The 25,624-nt window shown below is 45.5% G+C and overlaps 2 protein-coding genes across 2 annotated transcripts in view; one reads left to right on the top strand and one right to left on the bottom strand.

The window, feature by feature from the left end:
* Positions 1 to 1,268: 1,268 nt before the first annotated feature.
* aqp11 (aquaporin 11) lies at positions 1,269 to 4,288 on the bottom strand. Its single transcript, XM_062552160.1, has 3 exons — positions 3,550 to 4,288; positions 3,217 to 3,333; positions 1,269 to 2,751 (listed from the first exon to the last, which is right to left on the bottom strand). Exons 1-3 carry the CDS (start codon positions 4,142 to 4,144, stop codon positions 2,636 to 2,638), a joined length of 828 nt encoding a protein of 275 aa, XP_062408144.1. The 5' UTR covers positions 4,145 to 4,288; the 3' UTR covers positions 1,269 to 2,635.
* A 10,620-nt stretch (positions 4,289 to 14,908) lies between these two features.
* pak1 (p21 protein (Cdc42/Rac)-activated kinase 1) overlaps positions 14,909 to 25,624 on the top strand; it is a 47,268-nt gene continuing 36,552 nt past the window's right edge. The window contains exons 1-2 of the mRNA XM_062551757.1: positions 14,909 to 15,090; positions 24,066 to 24,122. The gene's annotated coding sequence lies outside the window, so the exon portion shown is untranslated. The remainder of the gene's footprint in view (positions 15,091 to 24,065; positions 24,123 to 25,624) is intronic.

Here is a 25,624-nt window from a genome sequence, read left to right on the forward strand (position 1 = left end):
GGCAAGATAGGGCTGGGTTTACCCAGTCTAGGAGTTAAGACCATGGGTGCCTCTCATTAGGGCTTTTATACACCCTCCCCTCCTTCCTCGATCCTCGTCCTCACTGATCTAGATAAAGAATGATGGGGCGGCAACAATGGGATAGTCTATTCAGTGTTAGTTATAGATCGGTGGGAACGCCCCTCGAGGATCAAGCATCGAGGATCGAGGAGAGATGTTGAGAGGCACCCTATGTACATGAAACCACAGGGTGTATTTTCCCTTACCACTGAGAATGGAGCATGCAACAAGTTAATGACCTGAAGGCCTAAATATGGCTCTGCTACATTGTTTGAAGTATTTGCTGCTAAAGGAGGTGCCATAGGCTATTGACTGAAGGGGCACACACTACATTAAAGGCGCTCTAAGCGAAGTTGGGAAACGCCACTTCTGTTGAGAGCTAGCTTGCTACTCCTTCCCCCTCCCTCCCGTGGTGTTTACATGCATGTTTTGCAATGGGTTCACCATACTGTAAATCTGTTTACAGTACACATTTTGCTGTGACTTCTCATGTTTCTCCTTTTCAACTGAAGACTTGCGCAAGGGAAAACACTGCAGACCTTGGAGTAAAGTCAACTCCAAAAAGCAACTGAAATTGCACAGTGCAGATGTGAATTTGATGAGTCAACAAAACCAGGATCCATTCTGTTATAATGTTCTAACTAATATTCTAGAACAGAGCTCTAGAATCTTTGGTTCTAGCTCCTATGTATGCTCAAGCCATTAGCCTATACTTCAAAAGAAGCAGTGAACTGCTAGAGATTTCTCACCGTGCAAAGGTAAAATAAAGTAGATAAGTGCTGCAAGTTTTGGAACTGAGTGTACTGATTACAGCAGACAAGGGACTGTGTGTGCTTGGTATGCCAAAGACCTCGGTCATCACAAGATGGGATATCTAGCAGAAGGCTAAAACCTTTCAGAGTAGGGTGTGAAAACTAAGAAGGGCCTGTCTAACAGTCTCTTTCCCAATGGAAAAGTAAATGTCTTCTGATACAAATGTGGACATGACTGTATGAATGAATGCCTGCTCCTTGTCCAACATTACAATTGAATTATTCTTAATTATTTCTCTTGTAAGCAGTGTTGAATCATTCCTGCTAAACTAGACAATGGCAAAATACTCCTCCTCACTCCTTAGACAATCCTTAGAACATTTTCTTTTTCAGAACCACTGTGAAATGTGAGATTCAAATCAAAACATGTTCATTAATGTTAAAACTCCAACAAAGTTTGGATAAAAACAGCAAAAATATTTAATTTCAGTTTTTAATGGGTGGTCATTTCATTCAAAGAAATGGTCCCAATCTTACAGCTTCACCTTAGCGAAAAGTGTGAATTGGCAAACGCTAACACATGTTTCAGTCTCATATACCCTGTATAGGACACCTGCTACTTCACAGGGACTACAAGGTCAGCTGCTATGGATAACAACCTGCTTTAGACACGTCTCTCCAGTAGAGCAATTTAAAATATTACTTGTAGTCTGTCTGTCCGTCTCCTTAAAGCAAAGATAAACAATAAAATGTCTATTATAATAATATGAGCATCGCATACATTGCATGTAATAAAATACAATTTTCATACTGAAGCAAGTTACATACTCAAGACTATAAGAAAATGAACCGATTTATTACAATGTCTTACATTGTTATAAATGCTGTAATTGGTTGATGACAACCAATTGCAATGGAAGACCAACAACCGCATTCAGATTTGATTAGTATCACGTATGACATGTGCTGTATTGAGTGGCCGAGCCTCTGCTTGCCTGAAAGACAAGTGCACCATCTTTGGCTTGTCACTTAAACAGTAACTATATATGGCACTCGTTGGCATAGGTTTACTAATGGTCAAGCTCGGGGAGGATCAGCTTGCCCCGAGACTCCTTGCTCAAGTTCCAAAGGCACCAAGAAAAACTGTGCTTAAACGTCACACACACTCATCAAATGTAAAAATCCTCATTATATAACATACTTATCCAGTTAAGCCTAATGTGCTTCTTTAAAAGGGAATGTTTAAACTTAAGAGATACATGATGAGAAACAGGAACAGTAATAGATAACTTAACCATTGCAAGAGGACACTGACAAAATAACAATAGAGACAATAATCAGACAATAACATCAAATGAAATGAATCAGAACTGATTGCACAGTCCTGTAGGTCAGAATTTCTCACTTCAGTCGAGTTTCTGAAATTCACAGACTTGTCTTCTCTAAATAGCAGCTGCTTGTGCCATCACAAGACTAACGATGATAACCTCTTCCAGTTATGATGTTATATCCTGTGATAAGTTCATGCTAAGCTCTGTAGTCATGTTTAATTAAACAAATTGCAATAGCCATGATATATCCACGTACGTCTTCTCAACCAATATTCACATAAACATGGTTTGGCTCAAAAAAAGGTATAAAAAGGAAAAAAAAAATTGTGTTGATGAGGTACATGTCAGTTTACACACTAAAACAATCACTCCCATTGATTAGGCCTACACTGAGCGCTATAATTATTGACTAAGTAAGCTCACGGATGCTTAGGAGATGTGTACAGTAATCCACTGCTGGGTCCAACAGTGGAGAGATGTCCAGTTGGAAGCTCAGTTCTTCTTCTTCTCCTCCTGGATGCCATTGTAGTGCAGGTCATCTTGATACATGCTCTTCCCAGATACCACCGGGACGATTTTGTCGAATAGCAGCACTGAGCCGGCCATGCCTGTGGACAGAGAGGTGGGAGAGACGGTTCCTTAACCTGTGCATGGAACAGCATCACCAATGTGGAGTAAGAGGACACCATGTTTCCCTCCCCTTCGGCCACTCCGCTCATTCCCCTCAGGGTCAAGGGTCAGCCATTCAAAATGACAGACTGGAATGTTGGTGATACATTGTACCACACTTTGTACAAGACTGCATGCATGGAACCAGTTCCACGTGATCACAACATAGCAGTCTCAAGCTGCCACTACTGCCAATATTATTTTGGGTGTTTCTATTTGAATGGACAAGTTGTGCCCATTGTATTAAATTGATGAAGGCATTTGGCATGCAAGATTGCATTAGCTCTGGCATTATAATGGGCTTTGCATGTACTTAAAATGTTTGTGATTAATTAGGTCAGTGCTGACATACCACATCGCCTACAGGCATTACACACGATAGTTGTACCAAGAATGTGCCCTACCTAACACCGGCCCCAACCAGTACACCAATGAGTACTCCGTAAAGGTGTTCCCGCTGCATGGAAACTGTGTTGAGAGCGCCAGTGCTGGGTTGAACACAGCTCCTGTGATACTCCCTCCTACAAAACAAACAGCACTGATTAGAGTTACCGCAATGAACATTTAGAGATGATGAACTAGCACTGATTTGGTTGACACTGATTCAAATGGGGATTTAAACTATCACAAGTGATAACAACTTAAACTCTTACATAACAGTTAGGCTCTGCCAAAACAACGCTTCTGAAAAACACTAGCGAAACACAAGGTCGAATGTGTAATCCTGAGAAACAAACCTGCATAGACCACGATTGTGATTACAGCTGCAATGAGATGAATTTTGTATTTGTCGTCGACTTTTTGCATCTGTGTAACAGCAGAGTGCACGGCGAAAGCGCACCCCAACTCAACTGCAGTTGCCTTCAAGAGCGGAGCATTAATCGGACTGATGCATTTAAATCCGAACAGTTTGTGCCTAGCGTGCATATCTGACAACCCCAGTGCCCATACATATGGCACAACATAGCGCGCCACCATGGCTGCGAGAAACTGGCACACAATCCGTGCAACTGCGCATCTACCGGTCAGTCTCCTCCGGTAGACGCATTCAAGGGTGCCAGAGGGGTTGCAGATGGCACCGTGGAACGTCAGCCCATGGACCACAGAGATGAGATACGTGAGGGTCAGCCCGACCTGCAGTTCTATTCGACCCACTTCGGCCAGCAGTTTCAACTCGTGAGTGCAAGCGCATAGCTGAAAGGTCGAAATGATTTCCAACACGTACGGACAATAATCCGACTTGGCAAACAGTTTAACTGCAGTCCTCCTCGTCACTTCGCTCAGAAACACGGTCCCTGCCAGCAGGAACAGAGAAACACCGAGGTCTGCCATTCCAAAAGACACGGACTAGTTTCCGGCCAGTCTCCTAAAGCGCTGTGTATCCTTTGGCCACACGTTTAGTGGGGTGACCAGACAACTTCTCTCTGATCCACTCACTCCAGGGAGCCCGCCCCGCTCTTCTAATCAAAGTGCATGCGTGTGCTTTGTGAGCTCTCCACACGGAAGTCTTCGGTAGCTCTACTCTACTAGTCTATGGAACCAGTAGAGGGCAGCAAACAGCTTATTGATGTTTGTGAAGGGCGTCCTTGTGAACTCGAGTTGACCAAATTACATGATTGATGGATAGCCTATTATGACCGCCGCTAGCGCAAGAAGTTGCGCAGGACACTGAAAACATAAAACTTGGCGTTCAGTCCTGCCCACTAATGACGAATTGAATCTTATGTCTGCACCCTCCCCAGACATTATCTCTCTCTCTCTCTCTCTCTCTCTCTCACAAACACACACACACACACACACACACACACACACACACACACACACACACACACACACACACACACACACACACACACACACACACAGGCTATATACCCAGGTATAACACACATACACGCACACACACATTGTAAAAATCTAAATCTAGACATATGGCATGTGTAATATGACCGCTGTATAATGGCAGAAGTATTCTTGTACACCATACAGACATGCATTTGAGTATCACCAAAGTAGCCTATATGTTCTCTACTCTACTAACGCACACACACACACACACACACACACACACACACACACACACACACACACACACACACACACACACACACACACACACATGCATTTGCTCAGACAAACACAAAGATTCAGACATGTTGTTGCAATCATTGAGTAAACAATGGAAGAGGATGCACTTAAGGTTTACAAAGAGCTACAGGACATGGAGAGGACTCAGGAAGCTTGACATGCAGTTGACAAGGAGCAGAGGCTTATACTATTAAACAAGCCCATAATTAGCAGCTAGGTAGATCAGATAGTGATATCACCTGCCTACCTTGGCAGACTTTGACAAGATCTGCGAAAAATTCTTGAAAGATTGTAGTCTTTTGAGTAAAGCTTGAAGGAGGGGCATTAGTTAGAAGACTACAATCTTTCAAGAATCTTTCCCAAATCGTGTTAAAGTCTGTCAGTGTAAGGTAGGCTTTAAGTGCACAGGTAGAGAGAATATACCTGAGTTACCTGAGCTGGGTATAGAGAGGAGCTGGGAAGTGTACTTGATTTCCTTTGCATAGTAGGTGGCGACACCATGTTGGGTCATATAATTTACCGCTATGTGGTACATTAAGCTTTTGTCCACCACTGCGGCACCGGTGCAAATATCTATCTATTCATTCTTCTCCTGCTTTTTAAAAACTATTTTTGGCTAATGATAACTGTAGGGCCATACAGTATGTCTGATACAGATAGGTTTTTTGTGAATTCTCCAACAAGATGACACAGCAACAACACTATTCCTCATACAACAATTAAAGACATTTGTTATCAATAATTAACATATTATTGTGAAAATATTTATATAATGTGAGGTAGGCCATCTTGTTTAGCTATTTTTGCAGTTATTTGTTTGGCATATTTTTGGTGGTTGCTTTATCTTATCAGTTGTTAGCATCCTGGGTGGCCGCATTCTGGACAGTGAGGAACTCAGATCATGAGAGTTGCGGCCTCCCTTTGGTTAAACCAGCCCCTCTTCTGCTTTCTGTCCACCTCCAGCCTCTCTCTGTAAGGGTCAGAAGAACCTCACAGCTCAGAATATCCCCTGCGGGATCACTGTTCCCATCGTCTCTTATCTCTGCCTCCTTCTCCCCCTCACTGAGGGGCACCTGAGCCTCTCTCTCCTCTCAGGCTCACTGATTGCATCTGCAGCATTAACCTTTTCTACACGGCATCGCTCGGGTCAAACCAGCCGAGCAGCCTCCTCCTCCTCCATAGCCATCTTTACAGGTGGACAAGCATAACCACCTCCATCTTCCAGGCCACATCATCATCATCAGCTCTCTGTGCCACAGTCCACACGTTAAACTGGAGTGAGTTATTTTCAGTCATGCCAGCAGTTTAACTTGTGCTTTCATCAACCTGTGCATAAACTTCTGCATTTTAAAACCTGTCAATCATTCTGGTGTGCCCTTGACATCTGTTTTGCAAGAAAATGTTAAGTCAGATAATGAACTACTCTACAACGTTGCTGTCGTTCCTCAGCTAAGTTTCTACTCCAAAAAAATCTTCGAATTATTGCTCGCTTTTCCGACTCTAAGTTTATTTCTTCTCTGTAGAATTCTTCTTTGAGAGCAACTCTTCTTCTTTCAATCTCTGATACCATCACTGCGTACAGTAACAGCACAAACGCAAGCATCCCAACTTCATCCGTATCCATGTTGTGACTTGTTGTGATTTCTTTCTCTGCTGCTGCTTTTTCTTTGAGCCTCTAACTTCTCCTTTGGTGGGCGTGTCCTAATTTCAGGTGTGATGTCCCGCCCCCAGTTGATGGGTAACAGATTATCACATTTAATTTGTAGTGTGCAGGCGCTAATCTTTATCGCTTGGCGCGCTTTCACTACGCGCAAATGTGACTAAAGGCCCGATCAGATTACAGGCGGCATGCGCTATGAAACCCATTCATTTCAATGGGTTGAGAGCGCAAAAGCGGCTCTGCCGCTAAACGCAGCAAAGCGCAGCGCCGGCGGCATTTTGCCGCTTTGCCGCTATTGCGCGTACCGCGGTCAAAGTTGAAATATGTTGAACTTTGACCGCGGCGCGCTGTAAGTGAATGGTCTTTTGCGCGGAGCCCAGCAGTAACCATAGAAATAGGAGCGGTAACAGCAACAAGAATCGTAGAACGTTATCTCAACCAAGAGCAACCTAGCGGTGATAACAGCGCATGCCGTCTGTAATGTGATCAGCCCTTAGTGTGCCTTTTCCTTTTGGCCTCTTGCACTCAGCGTGGCACTCAGGTGTCTGTTTTTATTTCAGCTCTCATGTTAACAGGTTAGAGCGTGCACACTCTCTACGTGACACGCGCGTCTCAATCACACTGAAAACGCCATGCTAGAAATAGGAACGACGCCTATTTTTTCACACACATGCAAGCGTGTTGGAAGTTTTTCCATTCAAGAGAGACAGTGAAGAGATGTTTTATAATAGGCACAGACGACTGATTCACTTCGGATCAACACGACTGAACCGTGGTGTCGTGATGCCTCCCCTCATTCAGACGTGTGTGTTGATTTAATGTCAGTTTGCAGGAACCATCAGTCACCTGAGATGAAGTTGGGCCCAGCTGCCGAGTGACCTGGTATGGAGCTGACCAGAATGAAGACAACTTATTAGCTCTGTGGGGCCTGCGGGCTCTGACCCAGTCTGACACTCTGTTGCAGGCCACTTAGCTTTGTGCTTCTCATCGAACCTCCGCTTCATGGAACTCTGTTGTCTCTTGACATGAGACTTGACTGCTGCAGGGCATGGTCGTGGGCTCACGGCCATTGGTGGACGGAGTCTTGTCAGGGAAACACAAGCTCCCTTTTCAGCATGAGTGAGACCCCTGTTGTGAAGTGGGCAGTTGATCTGTAGTGGAGGAGGGTCTGTGACAGTGCGGCCATCAGGGAGTATACCTCAGCTCAGAATCAGCACAGCTCTTGGTACAGCTTCCAACATTACATTTAAACATTTAGTTTAAACATTTTAGCATAACATACATATACGTACAGACAGACACATTCCTACATGACGCATAAGGGTCATACATAATCCACAATCCTCAGCTTTTCGAGTTCAGAATGTTTATTGCTATGGGAATGAAACTGTTTTTGAAGCGGGTTGTTCAGGAGGTGATTGTCCTGTAACGCCTCCCAGAGGGCAGTAGCTGGAAGGTGTAGTGTCCAGGGTGGGTGATGTCAGAAATGATCTTGTGCACCCTGCGTAGTGTCCGGTTGTTGGAGAGTGATTCAAGGGATGGTAGGGTGAGCCAATGACTTTGTGCTTTGATGCTCTGTTGATGCGTTGTAGTTTCTTCCAGGAGAGTGTGTCAAGACTGCCAAACCAGACTGTGATGGATGTGTTGAGGATGCTTTCAACGATGGCTGTGTAGAAGCGAAGCAGGAGATGGGACCTTACTCTGAACTTCTTGAGCTGTTGGAGATGGAACAGTCTTTGCTGGGCTTTTTTTGTAGATGTGGTTTGTGTTGATTTTCCATTTCAGGTTGTTGCTGATGTGGGTCCCACTCCCAAGGAGTTTGAATCAGTGATGGAGATGGGTTCACCTTCAATGAACGAAGGAGTCTTGGGGGATGGCTGACATCTTAGATCGACGATGAGTTCTTTGGTTTTTGACGGCCATTGTCTGTGGTAATTGCACAAGGCAAGCCCCAGCAGGAAAACAGCTGGTCGAGGAAGTTGACGGAGACTCCTTCCTGGTGATGACGAGCTTGGAGACCCACAGAGAGGCATCAGTGGGTTCTATGATGCCATCAGTCAGGAGACGTTGGAGCTCCTGTGTAACGCCATCCCGCAGAGCCAGGGGAACACGCCGAAGGGGCTGGACCACGGGAGGCATGCTGTGGTCCAGGAGCGGTTTGTGTGTGAATGAGGTGAGGCACTCAAGGCCATTGAACAGTTAGTATTCGTATTCTGTTGTTGTCCTGTAGAGTAAAGCCAAGGCTGGGAAAGAGGCCATAACGTGCAATGGGAAGTGCTCCACAGTTGTAGAGGTGAATCGAACCGGGAGATAGAGTAGGCCGACAAAGTAAATTTTGCTGCGGCCATAGCCACAGAGAGCAGTCACTGGATGGAGTCTGTAGCTGTCTGTTTGGGAAGAGTAGGTTACAGGTGTCAACATTCAGCAGTGGCACCTTGGCCCCAGAGCCGAGGAGAAGAGGGACACAGCAGCCATTCAGGTATACTGGGCACCTGGAGAAGGTCCCTGGGTGGGATATGGTACGCACTGGCACCGCCGGGTCATGTGACCGTTCAGGGTGGTCAGAAAATCCTGTTCCCCTCTGCTCCGAGCAAGTGCAGTAGGATAGCATGCATCCGGCGCTAGCCGCATTATCCAATCCAATGGCTACAAGGTACAGTTCAAAAGACGTTCTCCACTGTGTCCAAGGAAGGACAAGTTCGCCAGGGAGGTGAAGAAAATAGTAACATAACATTGGTGATCCTTGTTGCCAATGTTATGTTGCTAAAATAACGACAAGTCTCAAATTCATTAATGCATCGATGCACTTGTTTATTTGTGGAACCTCACAAAATCAGCTGGCACCTATACAGTGTACAGTGTCAGGCCTTACGGAGTCAAAAGTGCAAGGTATAACAGGCACCCTGAATGATATATCTAGAGCTGTATAGTATATTGTATTACATGAAGACAACACTTATACAAACAATGCAATTTCAAAATCTTGTTTAATTTAAATTACTCCATGCAATCTCAAATCCTCACCAGAAACGTCAAGTTCCTTGGTGTCAATATCACAGAAGACCTTACTTGGGATGGTCAGACTGACAAGATTGTAAAAAAAAAAGCCCAACAGCGTCTCTTCCACCTCCGATGACAAAGGAAGTTTAATATGCCAAGATCCTGAAGACAGCAAAGATGCACGGAGCCTATGGCAGGGGATCCAGTCCATCACAGACTATAAGCCCACGCCACAGAGCTGCGAGAGCAACATCACTCTGCTCAACAACCTGAACAGCTTCTTTGCACGCTTTGAGGCACAAAACAACACACGCCCACAGAAGACCCCACCCCTCCACACGACCAGATTCTGTGCCTGTCTGCATCCAGTGTGAAAAGAACACTTTCCACCATCAACACCAGGAAAGCAGCGGGTCCAGACAACATCCCTGGAAGGGTGCTGAGAGATTGCGCAGAGGAGCTGAAAGATGTGTTCACAGACATCTTCAACACCTCCCTGAGGCAAGCCACTGTCCCATCATGCTTCAAGACCGCCACCATCATACCTGTGCCAAAGAAACCATCTCCATCCTGCTTCAATGACTACCGCCCGGTAGCATTGACACCAATCATCATGAAGTGCTTTGAACGACTGGTCATGGCACACATCAAATCCATCCTCCCCCCCACCCTGGACCCCTTCCAGTTTGCATATAGAGCTAAAAGATCCACAGAGGATGCAATCTGCTCTGCCCTCCACCCAGCCCTCACTCACCTGGACAAGAAGGACTCATATGTGAGAATGCTGTTCATAGACTTTAGTTCAGCATTTAATACCATAATACCACAACAACTCATCTGCAAACTCGACAAGCTGGGCCTCAACACCTCCCTCTGCAACTGGCTACTGGACTTCCTCAGCCAGAGGCCACAAGCAGTGCGTGTCGGCAACAACACCTCCAGCAGAATCATTCTGAGCACAGGGGCCCCACAAGGCTGCGTGCTCAGTCCTCTGCTCTTCACACTGCTGACGCATGACTGTGAACCAACCTACAGCTCAAACCACCTGGTGAAGTTTGCGGATGACACAACTCTGGTGGGGCTCATCACCAAGGGAGATGAGACACAATACAGGAGAGAGGTAGACCTCCTGACCTCATGGTGCAAAAGCAACAACCTCCTGCTGAATGTCAGCAAGACAAAGGAGGTTGTTGTCAGCTTCCAGAGAGGTCAGACCCAACACCCCCCACTGACCATCGACGGTGCTGCTGTAGAGAGGGTGAGCAGCACCAAATTCCTGGGGGTGCACATCAGCGAGGACCTCTCCTGGACCACCAACACCACAGCACTGGCGAAGAAAGCCCAGCAGCGCCTCTACTTCCTGCGGAAACTCAAGCGGGCAGGGGCCCCTCCACCCATCATGATAACATTCTACAGGGGCACAATTGAGAGCATTCTCACCAGCTGCATTACTGTGTGGGGTGGAAGCTGCACTGACTACAACAAAAAATCACTCCAGCGCATAGCCAATGCAGCTGGAAAAATCATAGGGGAAACCCTCCCCTCCATTCAGGACATCTACACAACCCGCCTCACCCGCAAGGCACTCACAATTGTGAGTGATGCAAATCACCCCTCACACAACCTGTTCAATCTCCTGCCCTCTGGTAGGAGGTACAGGAGCCTCCCCTCCCGCACAGCCAGACTCGCCAACAGCTTCAACCATCAGGCTGTGAGACTGCTGAACTCTCTCACTCCCTCAGCCTCAGCCTGAGCCCCAGCCACCAGAAACCTCAGACTGGCTGGAGTCTAGGGATCTGCCCCCCCCCCCCCGGGGAACGTAATTTCAATTCCTTTGTATGTATAACACATGTGAAGTATTGACAATAAAACTGACTTGACTTGACTTGACTTTCTGCTAACTTCGACTCGGAGGGGGAGGTGATACACCACTCTACAGTATTTTGAAAGTGATTGCAGTCCCAAAATTGGCCAAAATTCTACATACGGTTCCTTTAACTGTGGAAAAAAGTTTACTAGCTAGAGAAACGGTTTGCGTAAGTTCGGCAGAACAATGTGGATGTTACAAGGTAAGACACGTGATTTAAAAAGAGTCTCCTGTTTCTCACTTCTCTTACCGGGACAGCCCCTTAAAACTTGGGGTTTGTGCCTGAGCAGATAATGAGATTATGGGTGCCTCTCATTTAGAGTTTATACGTCCTCCCTCGCTCCTCCGGCCTCGATCCTCACTGATCTACATAAAGAAAGATAGACGAAGGGATAGACTATCATTGTTGCCGCCCCATCATTCTTTATGTACATCAGTGAGGATCGAGGCCCGAGGAGCGAGAGAGGACGTATAAACTCTATACAGCATAACTGCATTGTATTTGAGTTTTAGGTTTTAGGTTACCTTACACTAACAGACTTTGACAAGATTTGGGAAAGATTCTTGAAAGATTGTAGTCTCGTGTAAAGCTTGAATGAGGGGCATTAGTTAAAAGACTACAATCTTTCTAGCCTGACGAGCCAGACCCACATCAAGATGTAGGGTCTGGGAACTCACCATAGTCAGGGCTCAATCGGAGGGGTGGGATAAACAGTTGTCTTTCAAATTCCATCTCCGCAATAGGATAATGCTAAACGAATCATCTTCTTGTTTTCAAGTAGCAGGCTGCGTAACCTTCCCTCTCCACGGAATAGGATAACGCTAAACGAATCATCTTGTTTTCAAATAGCAGGATACGTTACTGTCGCAACTTCTGGTCGCATGTCAGTCACCATTATGTTAAGCCCGCCCACCGACTTTATACACGCTGTGATTGAATCGCTTGATTTTCCAGTTCTCAGCTCCTAAGCTCTATGGATCGTGCCTAGACTGCCCCGCCAGCCAAATTACATTTGCTGCCGCTAGGGGCGTCTAGATTTCTAGGCTACAATCTTTCAGGAATCTTTCCCAAATCTTGTCAAAGTCTGTCAGTGTAAGGTAGGCTTTAGTTGAATATGCTGCACATGCTAAATCAGGAGGGTTCCAGTGGACATTTGCATAAAAAAGAATTGGCCCAACTCAAGCACTCTCACATGCTCTATGATGATCACTATTCCAAAAGAAACATGGAACCTAGCTGCAGGGTTTGCGTGCGGTCACCAATCACTTTGGCCATGGCCATCTTGGCAGGTGAGGGATTAATCAGAGCAATCCCTGGTGAACATTTTTTTATTTGACTCATCGTCATGCCCATGTTTTATGGTTCATTTAGGAGACTGCATGTTTCCAACTTTTGACCTTTCTCTGCCTTTTAAAAAAAGTCTCTGAAATTAGGCCTGGGCGTGCCCAGGCGCGTTGTTGATGCATTGCCACCTGGAGGCAGTGAAGGCGATTGCACAACAGACCCGCAAAATCATGATATAAAGTCAATGGCGCAGCATTTCACTATTTCTCACGGGTGCATTATTAAAATAACAACAGGTCAGAACATTCAGAAATTCCACTTGAAAAACGTACCTACCTGCCTGCTTAGAATGTGGCTATCCGCACTCTTCCACCACTTGGAAAGCTCGTGTGGAATTCTAAGGTAGGCCTACAACCTTCGATCGTCCAAGTTCAGGTTCGTAAATTAGCTCATTCGCATGTCAGACAGTCAGGAAAATTTACGAAGATTCTCAAAAATACAGCATTTGAGAAATTAAAATTCTATGCAACAAATTAAAAAAAAAATATATAAGAATGTTTAACCTGACTTTATCCAATGCTAACATTCCTCTGCTTGAAATGTATGCAAATTATTGCATATCTCATTCAGATAATGACACAATTACATAGCCTATAGGCTACAATGTATTTGAGAAAACTTCTATACGAAAGATTACTGACGTAATGTAAATAATCATCTGTGGAAGTTTTGTGAAGAAATCGATTAGTTGAAATTGTTAGCATATTCACCTGTAATTTATCTTTACATACACACATACAAGGTAATAACACACATACAAGGTAATAACACACAAAAAACTACTAACAATGCAATGCCATCACTTGTTTTCTAACTCTAGGGTTGTCAAAAGCAAGTAAGCAAGGCAGCAAGCAAGTAAGCAACCAACCAACCAAACCTCTGGCTCAAGGACTACTATCACTACTACAGTAACAATCTGAAGTCTCTGAGGGAGAACATTTGGCGCAAATAAATTGAACGTTGGCGCACCAACATGATGCTCCAATGGATATGCACCTGCTCATGGCGCGTTGAAAAGGCGCAAAAGACGTGGAAACGCATTACTGCTACTAGATTTATCTTCCTGTCCCCTTAAATGAAACGCAACCTGGAGGATTATGGCTAGGATATAATATGGAAGAGACCCAGTGAGCAATGAACTCGAAGATGGTGGATACCTGAAAGAACGGGATTCCGCGTGTGTGTAACTCGCTGCAAAAGGTGACTGCTACGACAAAAAGGTGACTAGGCTACGGTAAGGGGGCTCAGAACTTTTTTCACAGAAGGGCACAAAACACATAGGCTACACTCTATTTTAGATTGAAAATATATATACATTCAAATTACAGTGTAGATTATTGTTATGTAGGCCTATATGGTAACATTAAGAAGATGATCCATTTATTTTGCAGAGAAGCATTCTTTTTCTATGTGGCACACCACACGCCTGAAATGTAGGCTTCTCTAGGCATGCGCTTCAGTCAGTGCACTTAAAACGCCCCAATAAATGTATTTCACAGCAAACGATTTTAGCCAGCAGGTGTCAGCAGACTCCTCTTAAATGGTAATGAGCCTGGTTGTGTGTGTGTGTGTGTGTGTGTGTGTGTGTGTGTGTGTGTGTGTGTGTGTGTGTGTGTGTGTGTGTGTGTGTGTGTGTGTGTGTGTGTGTGTGTGTGTGTGTGTGTGTGTGTGTGTGTGTGTGTGTGAATGATATTCGCCGGTTGGGTAAATATCAAAGATAAGGTGCCACAGTTTTCCTGCCTGTATTAGTAGGTTGTATACATTAAGTAGGCCTACACTGATACAGACTAATGTTAGGCTGAATACATCTGAGTTCAAGGTAGATTGAGTGGTATGCCCTAATGGCTTTTCTTTGGACCAAATTTTCCTACTTTAATTTTTAAAGCTAGACTACCTGTATGTTTTGGAGGCTATGACTTTGGTCATGGCCACTCTATATGTCACTGACGTCACTCAGATAACGTCATTAAAGCCATGTCTGCCTGATCAGCAATGAAATTGTTAACTCATTGAATCTTATATGGTTTGGACCCGCCTTCCCGACCTGGTAGCCGCCCTCCCGGTGAGACGGACTGTAGTCCACATCAATAGTCGAGAGGCCGGATTCAGAGGTGACCATTGGCACATTGGCAGTATGCATAGTGGGCGGGCGTTGCTATGTAGCATGTTTGATTGCGTCTCACAATAGCGGGGTATAGCTAAGTTTGTGGCAAAGAATAGGGAGAGCTGGGCAGTGCAACTAGAACGAATGAATGCGTGCATGAACGTTAGAAAGGGAATTTCAACTGGGATTTTTTTCCACGGGGACAAGACAAGAGGTAAGCGCGTGAGAACGCTCGTTCATTTCTCCGTCTCCGACACAGCACGCAGTGACCTGACTGTCTTCTCGAATTTTAACGGGAGACTGTCACACGAGCCGCATAGAATTGAACAGGGCATGTCCATGCTCTGTGAGGAGAGCTGTATCTTACCAGACCTGTCTAGTTACTGTATCTTATAGAATATGTCTGTAAATACGATTTTGATTAAATCGCACAGGCCTAATAATCATCGCTGATTTTGTCGAGTTTAATTGTGAGACAAGCCGATGCCTATTTGGTGGTGACAGATAGATATTCTCTACCAGTCGCCTACAGTGAAGACACCCTGTAGTCTATTTGTGACGGCGGTGTTAAAGTAGTCTGTCTGACTGTAGATATCGTGCATGCGTCTGATAGGGAATTATATTCTCTCCGCGTCTCTTCGACACTGAACTATATTTTGGTGAGAATTTCTCACCGATTTTATAAAACCATCGCCAAACCCCATGGGCCATGGTTCCAACCCATAGATCACATTTTGTGCATTGTTTTTATTCGTTCGATTGTGTCTTCTACTTTGCACTTTAACGAAAAAGAAACGGTTGGACACAAAATTATACTTCTTTCCATGTTCGTAAAGCAAACCATTGTCTTAGCGCATACCTGTTAAGGCAAAGCGTAATTAATAGGTTATGAGATGTCTATTGTCTATTTGCCTTCTGCCTGTAATGTATCAGATTTATCAAAGACTGAGTTATATGAAATGTACAAAAGTAATTGCCCTAACTTGCTTAACCGCATACAATTATTGATGCGCGCTTTTGCCATGGAATGCCTGTTCGCTAAATGTGCTCCGCTGCCCCGGCAGAATGGGTGCGCTCGCTGTAGGTTGTCACCCTACTCAGAAATGGGATGACACCTCATGCATGCCACATTCATCCCGTGACAAAGTCCCGAAGTTAAGATTATAACCAACGTTAGGGTGCTGTGAGCACATTGAAACGGCGCAAACCGATTGGTTACCTATGTAGACTATTGTTGCAGATACACAATAAAATGGATTTGGTGAATAAATCATATGTTGTCATTGAATGTTGGCATTTACTGCTCCGGGAAGGCTGTGGTCTGTCGCTATGATTGACACAGACTCCCAGCCTACACCCACTTTTTAGGTTTCGAGTTGCTATAATTGTTGAATTATCATTTTGTGGTCGGAAGAAGATAAACGACTTGGGAGGCTTGGGGAGCTGTGTTAAGTTGATTAGACTTATGGCAGAATCCTCTTCAAGACACATGCCCCGCACAATAGGCGAAGTAGGTGGCAAACAAGGATTGGATGCGGCGTTGTTGCGCCTAAAGCTGTCATTTAGGCAGCTTGGCCGTGGTGCCAACTTGGTGTGTGTTAACTTATATTACGAAGCAGTGTTTTACAACTTGAACAGTATATGCTCCTGTTTTTAATGCCCGATGCCTACTGGTTAGTGTACAAGTAATTAAAACGGCGCGACGCTGACCTTTGAGCTTCAGATATCTTTTGATGTTTATAACTTATGAATAAAGATGACGTGATCTTATTGATTAGTCTGCTGAGTTACCATAAACGTGAGGAGGAAGTTCAGTAAGAGGTGTGTAATGGCGTTTGACCTAGTTTGTCCAACCTTACAGCCTAACCTTAATAATGTGAAGATTTACCAACCAACGGAGGTCTGAAGAAAATGTGATAGTCAAAATAACTTCACAATCATCTTTTATTTTAGATGTGGTAGACGTTTATGGTGGATTTCTCTCCTTTATTTTGCAACAAAATTGTCCCTTTTGCACAGGGCACTCTGTGTTCCTATGCAGCACATCTTGCAAGCGGCTCAGTTGAGTTGAGTATGGCTCGTCTGTCTCCACATGACATCCAATCCGGCTACATCTCGTGTTGGCTGCAGCATCCCTCTCTGAGGTGACATGATGCAGCGCTTGGTGGTTTACCCCGGGGCGGGTATTGAGTGGGTGAGTGGATTATTGGGTCATTCCACCTCAATTCAACAAATGCCTTCTGCTTGACCATCTCAGATTTCCTTCAAAATTTTACCACCTGAAGAGTAACCATTTAAACTGACTTAGCCAAAATATTAGATTGGTATAGCTAATACATCCAGAGAAAAACGTTTTTGAACATGGTACCCCCCTTCTGATTTTTGGCACATTGGCGCCCTCATCTAAATCTGCAGCAACATTCAGATGTCATTATCTCAAAAAGTGTTCAAGCTAAAGACTTCAAATTTTCTGGGAATAATGATTGCTAACTATAGATTCCACATATTCATTCGTAGGCCGTATGTATTGATACTGACTGTGTTTCAATCTTGTGAAATCAGAAGAAAAATGGCAGATTTTTTTTCAACCCCCACATTGGGTGCTCCATAACACAATTTGTAAACAAAATGTTTGACAAATGGTTATGTCTCTCTACAGAAGTGTTTAAGCTGTCTTTGAAAAAGTAATTAAGAGGTGTCTATATTGCTTTTTTGTTGGAAGTATTGTAACACAAAACTGAAAAATAATCAATTTGGATGATATTGTATCTCCCCATTACAGAGGTATGACACGCTATACCAATGAATTGAACACATCTCCAGAAAGAGTATGAAATGGGCTTTCAGACTGTGAAATTTCAAGATGGTATTATGGCTGCAGTTATTAAAAACTTTTTTTTAAATATTGGTCTATTACAACAATTAGCGTTGCTTTTTTGTGCTATTATTTAATGATTTCATAATCCTTGTCTTATTCCTAAGTATCAGATGTTTATGTCTCATACTGTTAAACATTTATATTTTCATTTACTTGCTGAGTGATGAACTAATAAAATATTTCCTGTATTTCCGAAATAAATTGCTGCTGTCACTATTTAATGCCACTAGATGTCACTGTTCATGGATATCAGCAATGTGTTGTTATAGTAGACCAATATTTCAAAAATAACATTTCAATAACCATAGCCATAATACCATCTTGAAATTTCACAGTCTGAAAGCCCATTCCATACTCTTTCTGGAGATGTGTTCAATTCATTGGTATAGCTTGTCATACCTCTGTAATGGGAAGATACAATATTATCCAAATTGATTGTTTTTCAGTTTTGTGTTACAATACTTCCAACAAAAAAGCAATATAGACACCTCTTCATTACTTTTTCAAAGACAGCTTAAACACTTCTGTAGAGAGACATAACCATTTGCCAAACATTTTGTTTACAAATTGTGTAATGGGGCACCCAATGTGGGGGTGTGAAAGAAATCTGCAATTTTTCTTCTGATTTCACAAGATTGAAACACAGTCAGTGTCAACACATACGACTTACGAATGAATATGTGGAATCTATAGGTAGCAATCATTATTCACAGAAAATTTGAAGTCTTTAGCTTGAACACTTTTTGAGATAATGACATCTGAACTTTGCTGCAGTTTTAGATGAGGGCGCCAATGTGCCAAAAATCAGAAGGGGGGTACCATGTTCAAAAATGTTTTTCTCTGGATGTATTAGGTATACCGATCTAATATTTTGGCTAAGTTAGTTTAAATGGTTACTCTTTAGATGGTAAAAGTTTGAAGCAAATCTGAGATGGTCAAGCAGAAATTTTCTCTAAAATCCGTTGAATTGAGGTGGAATGACCCTATTGGTATTGAGGTGGCCCCTCAAGAGCCATAAGTCAACCATATGCTGATATCACCAAACAAGGTTGGAGAGAAAGCCGGGCTACTTACTCACCCACCCACTCACACGCCCTCCAGATGTGCACTTGGCCCAGGGAGTAGTGTGGACTCTATAGCAGCCTTGGGGCCAGACCTGGGTGGAGAGCCACGGATGGGGGTGGAATCCTTAACAGTTCCCAAACACTGACATTGTATCTCACTCACTGTTTTAGATTCGGTGTGGTAACATATAAAGAAAAGAAAGGTTGGGACCTTATCGGTGCCCTGTGATTCTCTCTCTCTCTCTCTCTCTCTCTCTCTCTCTCTCTCTTTCACTTTATCTATCTCTGACACACAAACACAAACTCAGTGCCATCTTTTTGTCCTTTTTTATACACTCCATGGCTGTTATGGTTTTATAAGGCAGTATGGAAGTGGGTAGGTTTTATCAGTGAAAACAACTTTAGAAATCTCCATATTGTTTTTGGTGGAATTCCTATCTGGATATCTAAACTTGTTATAAAGCCAAAGGCATACTTTGGGCTCTCCAGTATCCCTCTAAGAGCCAGTGGTTATTATTAAACATAGAATCGACATTAAAGACAAAGACAGAATAGAGAGATATGTGGTTGCAGGGACAGATTCTCTGACTGTCTTTAATGACAGTTAAGACGCTAATGTCTGAGGGCTCTGTGTTAGTGACTGGCAGAGTGTTTCTGTGGCAGACACCCAGAGTGTGCAGAAACACCCTCAGTTCTGATACGTGTTTGAGAATTCTTGTGTATTTTCTTTAAATGTGTTAGTTGGCAGTTAAGCTGCTTTCCTAACTTATCCAAATCTACCCTGCAACCCTCACAGTGAGAGTGACCTGCAGCCCTTCCCCATGCAGGCTTCTTTGCCCTCTATTATCCTCTAGACGTCAGTCAATGTTTGGAGGATGATACCTCCCTCATGCTTCTGCTATAAGATGTATGGATGCATAATTGATTTGCATGTGTGTGACAGGGAATAATAGGAGATGCATAGTATACTGTTGAAGATGCACAGTTCTGTTCCCTGCAGTATCATGTATTTGGTCAGGGCAGGACATGGAAGCATACGTCTCCAGGATGCTGTGCTGCTGCTAAGATGCCTTCTGTTGTCAGGGGCTGTCTTGGTTGGGCTGTTACTGCAGAGCTTCGCTTTGGTGAAGGCTGTGCAGTGATCCTCTGCCTCACCCAGGCCTCTGCTGTCCTCTCCTCTCCTTTCCTCTCCTCTCCCCTCTCCTCTCCTCTCCTCTCCTCTCCTCTGCCTCACCCAGGCCTCTGCTGTCCTCTCCTCTCCTCTCCTCTCCTCTCCTCTCCTCTCCTCCTCCTCCTCTCTTCTCCTCCCCTGCCCCTCTGCTGCCTCTCCCCTGCTGTGCTGCTGTGTGAGGGGCTCACTCGGGGTGGAAGAAAATTACGCAACCCGTGTCGCCCTGCATCAGCATCTCCGAGGTGGACTCTCTCAGGACGTGTCTCCTGAGTGGAAGCGAGCCTGTCTGCTCTGCCTCACATAAAGCTAATCTCTCTCCCACTCACTCACTCTCACTCTCTCTCTCCCACTCACACACCCTCTCTCTCTCTCCCACTCACTCTCTCTCTCTCCCACTCTCTCTCTCTCTCTCTCTCTCTCTCTCCCACTTGCTCGCTCTTGTCTCCATCTCCTCTACATTTGTTATTTTGCTGTCTTGCTGCATCCCTCCTCTCCTCCCCTTGGGTCTCCTCTTCCTCCGGTTTGCATGTCCCATCACTTTATTTCTCTCTCTCTCTCTCTCTCTCTCGCCTCTTCAGAAGACAAGGGGACTCCGTCGTCAGTGGCAGCCCGACTAGTGAAGCAACTATAATACTATCAACTATAAATATCTCCCTGTTTCTCCTCTTCTGTCTCCCCCTCTCTCCGTCTCTTGAGTTAGTCACTCAAGTCCCTCAGGGTGGCCAGTGTTTTTTGGTACAGTTGGATCACAGAGACCCGACAGAGTGGCTAGGAAGGAATGAGATGGAGACTAACTATCTGAAACGTTATCCCTTTACCCCAAACACAACATTTGATCTCCCCCTGCCCTGTTTATAGTAATCATCAAACCACACAAAGAATCTCGCCTGTCTGTGTTTTCTTGCCGCTCTGCGGCTAGCTTGGCTAAGCTTATCTAACCATAGTGGCTTTTCAGTAATTTCTGCAAAACAACATGGGGCTAATGCTTGTATTCCCTCATGCAATATTAAAGGCCAGTCTAATTCAGGCTTTCGCTTTAATAACGCCAGTCCACAAGCATGACTGTGCACAACTGTATGTTAACGATGGTGGTGAAACTACATTGTTTCTGTAGATTCTTTGGTGGGGAAACTAAAAAGGGGAAATGGTCCCTTTAGGCAACCTGACCAGGAGGAGACTCAGGACGAGATTCTGAGGAATAGAGATGAGTGACGTTTACGTCTGTGTAATACCAGACCCAGAACGTTCCTCGACATTTTGAATCCCAGCAGCCACCATTCAAACCAGTGCATTACTGAAGGAAAGCATGATGATTTTAGGGACATTATTCTGAATGTCTCAGACCATCAGTCCTGTAGTCCTACCAACCTTGGCCGGGTTTCCCAGATTCATTAAGAAGCTCTTAAGTGCTAAGAACTTCTTAGGAGTGTTCTTAGAACGTTCTTAGAGCGCTCCTAAGAAGTTCTTAGCACTTAACTCATTGGCTGCCAGCGATTTTCAGTGCAGAGCGCTCCATACTGCCAGACGTTTTACAGCATTTTGACTGTTTTTCCAAGATCCACCGAACGGTGAGCTTTATGACTATGTAAACACCGAAGGTACCAAATGAAAGATTAGACTCTCTTCTTTCACCAGGAAAAAACGGCTTGTTTCTATCGTTTTCCGTTCTTTAGTAATCGTCAGTAGAACATGGGTTAGTTTTGCTAAAAACACCTGTTTTTGACCAAAACATGGAGAAAACGATCTTTTTGTGAAAATCAACTTTTTAACGTTAGCGTTTCAGTAGTATGTCAACCACGATTGCACTGTTATCTCGTCAGTCTCGTCAAGGTTGCTAGGGACTCTGATGGTCGCTAAAGACTCTGAACAGGATGCTAGACTTAGCAAGCTAGCACTAGCAAGGTTGTTGTTAGTCTATATCGCAATATCCAATGTAAATGGATCATACCGTTCACGTGTTTTCCATCCTTGATGTAAGAAGTAAGCATATTTATTCCCTGCATCGCGTGCAAACTAGATCCACTGTGGTCGATCTTCAGTGTGTTTGCTAGTTGTCTCTGCATGACTCGTGCACTCTAGGCAGATACTAATGATCCAAATGGCACTGTTGCCATCTAGAGGTTTGGATCGCTAGTGCAGTCTGTTTACAAGCCTGAAACTCTGCCAGATCGTTCCCAAGCCCACCCAGGAGCCCTCCCCATTGAAAACGGCAATTGACGTCTATAGACGTCAATGGCAGTCAACGTATGTGTCTAAATTGACGTTTAAAGACGTCAATGGCAGTTAATGAGTTAAGAGCTTCTTAACGAATCTGGGAAACCCGGCCCTTGTTTGTAACTTATAGCAACGAGGCTGAGAATGCCTTGTAACGACTAAGGTTCTCACTAATCTGTTTTTGGATAGAAAGATGCCTTCCTCCATGTTGTGGATGAAGAGATGACAGAGAAAGGTGTAAAGCAGATTTCCCTCCACCAGGTGCCATCTGCCACCATCAGACTGCTAAGTTGTTGGTCCAATTCTAAGTTTAGGCATTTTGTGAAATGTCAGCAATCATTCCAAAATGACTATCTGCACAAATCTGCTGATATCTCCAGGTGTAACTTTTATGTATTCAGGATCAGCATCAGAGAATGTTAATACTCTCGCATGAATGCTTTGCACTTTTGATAGCCTGCGTGTTGCTTTGTGAAAGTAAATGCCCTCATCGTCATGCATCAGTCGTGGAGGAGATGGAGAAATGTATCGGATTCAGTTGATTTCTTCTCCTTATTTCAACAACCCCACACTACAGCAGGTGAAACACTGTTCCTGGAACTGTGATGTTTTGAGGAAATCATCTGCGTACATTTAGCCTCCCCCCTGCCACTCTGGAAGCCAGGTTAGCTGTTCCATCTGACATGCTTCTCTGGCTGGAGGTGATGTCAAGATGTGTAATGTGTCTCAGGTCTAATGTGACCCAACGTTGAGCTGTAATCACCAGGGCTTAACCCCTTCTAAAGAATCTGGCAGCCTCTGCCCCCTGGAGCTCATTAACACCTCCGGCACGCCCGCCCGCCGCCCGCTCCGCGCTGGGCCTCGCCACGCCGCTGGGATCTAACGTTACCGGCCGCGGAGCTCTGCGGGACCCGAGACGAGAGCGGCGGCGGCGGCGAGGGAGCGGGCAGGGAGGGTGGTGTCTGCTGGAATCAGTCGGGCGGACGGACGGGGGGGAATCCATCTGGGTCAGGGTTTAACACACTCGCTCACTCAGCTGCTATGCAGTGAGGTAATGGCCGGCTATTGTGAGCAGGGCGGGGGTGTGTGTGTGTGTGTGTGGAGATTGACCGGGGTTTTGGGGATTGTGTGTGCTTGAGACTGCGAGGGTTTGGAGTGGGAGTAGGAGTGTGTGTGTGTGTGTGTGTGTGTGTGTGTGTGTGTGTGTGTGTGTGTGTGTGTGTGTGTGTGCTATACCAAAGGTCTTTTGGCCCCTGCAGACCACAGATCTGAAGTCACACCAAGGTGCGAGTGATTGCACAGCTGAAGGGGGAAATCGCTGTGTTTCCCTCTTCCCACTCACTTGCAATCCCCTCTTCCTCATCCTCTTACAGCTTTGCTGTTGGTTTATACCCACACGCTCTGATAACTAGTGACCACACACATAGCGGCGCACACACACACACACACACACACACACACACGCACACCCACAGAGTTTCAAACTTGGGGGGATTTCCTCCATTTAAAGCCACGAAAAGAAGATTTAGAGATTTGATTGTTGTCAGCGATGTCCCAGTTGTTAGTTTACCAAAAGCCGTCAAATCTTAATTCGTTGGTATCTCGGCCTCTTTGATGGATGAAAAGCCACCCGACTGTAATTCTGACAGCATATCTTGAGGCAAATGAAGCCAACAGACGAGTTGCTTCTGTGACATTTCCATGTCCAGGCAGCCCTAAATAGGCAGAAAGCAGGGCTGGGAGTAGCTGAGCGTGAAGGGCTGCCTGGCTGGCTGACCGGTCCTGCTCTGCTCAGGAGCCCTTGCAGCTGTCAGAGCTCTGACCAACTCTCTGCTCCTTCTCTCTCTCTCTCTCTCTCTCAGCAGGCCCTCTCTCTCGGCACTGACGACTGCCCCCTCCCCCTCCACACAGAAATACAGGTAAGCTATTCCTATTCACTGATCAGCATACTGTGCGTGAGTGTGAGTGCGAGTGCGTGTGCGTGTGCGTGTGTGAGTGTGTGCGCGTGTGTGGGGTGTGTGCGTGCATGTATTAGTGGAAGCATTCCGTGATCTATGAGGCAGGACGTGGCGTGGATGTTATTGACCACTTCCCTCTGCGGTGGGTTTATGGTGCTGACAGTAAACGTGAGTCAGACGGGCTCCTCTTGCTGGAGTAGAGCTCCCGGTCTTGGGCCTCCTCTCCCTCCCCCTACCCCCCCTACTCCTACTCCTACTCCTACCTCTGCTCTTACTCCTACTCCTACTCCTTCTCCTTCTCCTTCTCCTTCTCCTACCCCTACCCTTGAATTTCCCCTTGGGGATCAATAAAGTATTTATCTATCTACCCCTACCCCGGCTCCTGCCCTGCTCCCTCTCCTGCCCCTGCTCCCTCTCCTGCTCCCAGGCTCTGTGCGTCTGTGCCAGGGTGGAGCAGCTCAGGAGGGGGCCCCCGGCATCCTCAGCTGCCTGCATTATTTAGCGCTCGCTGCTGCCTCCACTGATGGGGACAGCGGGTGTGCTGCTGCTGCTGCTGCCTCCTCTGCCGGGAGGGTGTGGGTGGAGACAGCTGGGAGATGGAGAGTGCTGCCTCACACACCCCAAATGCATGCACACACACACACACACACACAAACGCACACACCCCCCCCCCCACACACACACACATATACACATACATACACACACAGACACATACGCACACACTCACGTTCTCAGACATTCAGACATTCTGATATGGCCTGTATGGGAAGACTGCATGTGCTAGGAGGTGTGCAGAGGGAGAGATCAGTGTAATATGTGTCACTGTGCTCTGGCCCCCGGCCCTGTGTTCCTCCTCTCTATCTCTATCTCTCTGGCCCTGTGTTCCTCCTCCCTATCTCCATCTCTCTGGCCCTGTGTTCCTCCTCCCTATCTCCATCTCTCTGGCCCTGTGTTCCTCCTCCCTATCTCCATCTCTCTGGCCCTGTGTTCCTCCTCCCTATCTCCATCTCTCTGGCCCTGTGTTCCTCCTCCCTATCTCTATCTCTCTGGCCCTGTGTTCCTCCTCCCTATCTCTATCTCTCTGGCCCTGTGTTCCTCCTCCCCATCTCTATCTCCATCTCTCTGGCCCTGTGTTCCTCCTCCCTATCTCTATCTCTCTGGCCCTGTGTTCCTCCTCCCCATCTCTATCTCCATCTCTCTGGCCCTGTGTTCCTCCTCCCTATCTCTATCTCTCTGGCCCTGTGTTCCTCCTCCCCATCTCTATCTCTCTGGCCATGGCTTTAATAGTTATCATATGAGCCGAGTGGTTCAGTGATGAGCTCACCAGCAGGCGTGCCGTCCCTCATCTAGTTTACTTTGGACGGAGCGCCTGGCAGGAGGTGTGTGTGTGTGTGTGTGTGTGTGTGTGTGTGTGTGTGTGTGTGTGTGTGTGTGTGTGTGTGTGTGTGTGTGTGTGTGTG

This window comes from Sardina pilchardus, chromosome 13 (genome assembly GCF_963854185.1).
Source record: "Sardina pilchardus chromosome 13, fSarPil1.1, whole genome shotgun sequence".
Classification (NCBI taxonomy): domain Eukaryota; kingdom Metazoa; phylum Chordata; class Actinopteri; order Clupeiformes; family Clupeidae; genus Sardina; species Sardina pilchardus.

Coding starts and splice junctions, on each gene's coding strand:
- aqp11 (XM_062552160.1), bottom strand. CDS start 4,144: ATGGCAGACCTCGGTGTTTCTCTGTTCCTGCTGGCAGGGACCGTGTTT. Junction 3,334..3,549: donor CACAATCGTGGTCTATGCAG/GTTTGTTTCTCA, acceptor TTTGTTTTGTAG/GAGGGAGTATCACAGGAGCT. Junction 2,752..3,216: donor CTGGTTGGGGCCGGTGTTAG/GTAGGGCACATT, acceptor CTCTGTCCACAG/GCATGGCCGGCTCAGTGCTG.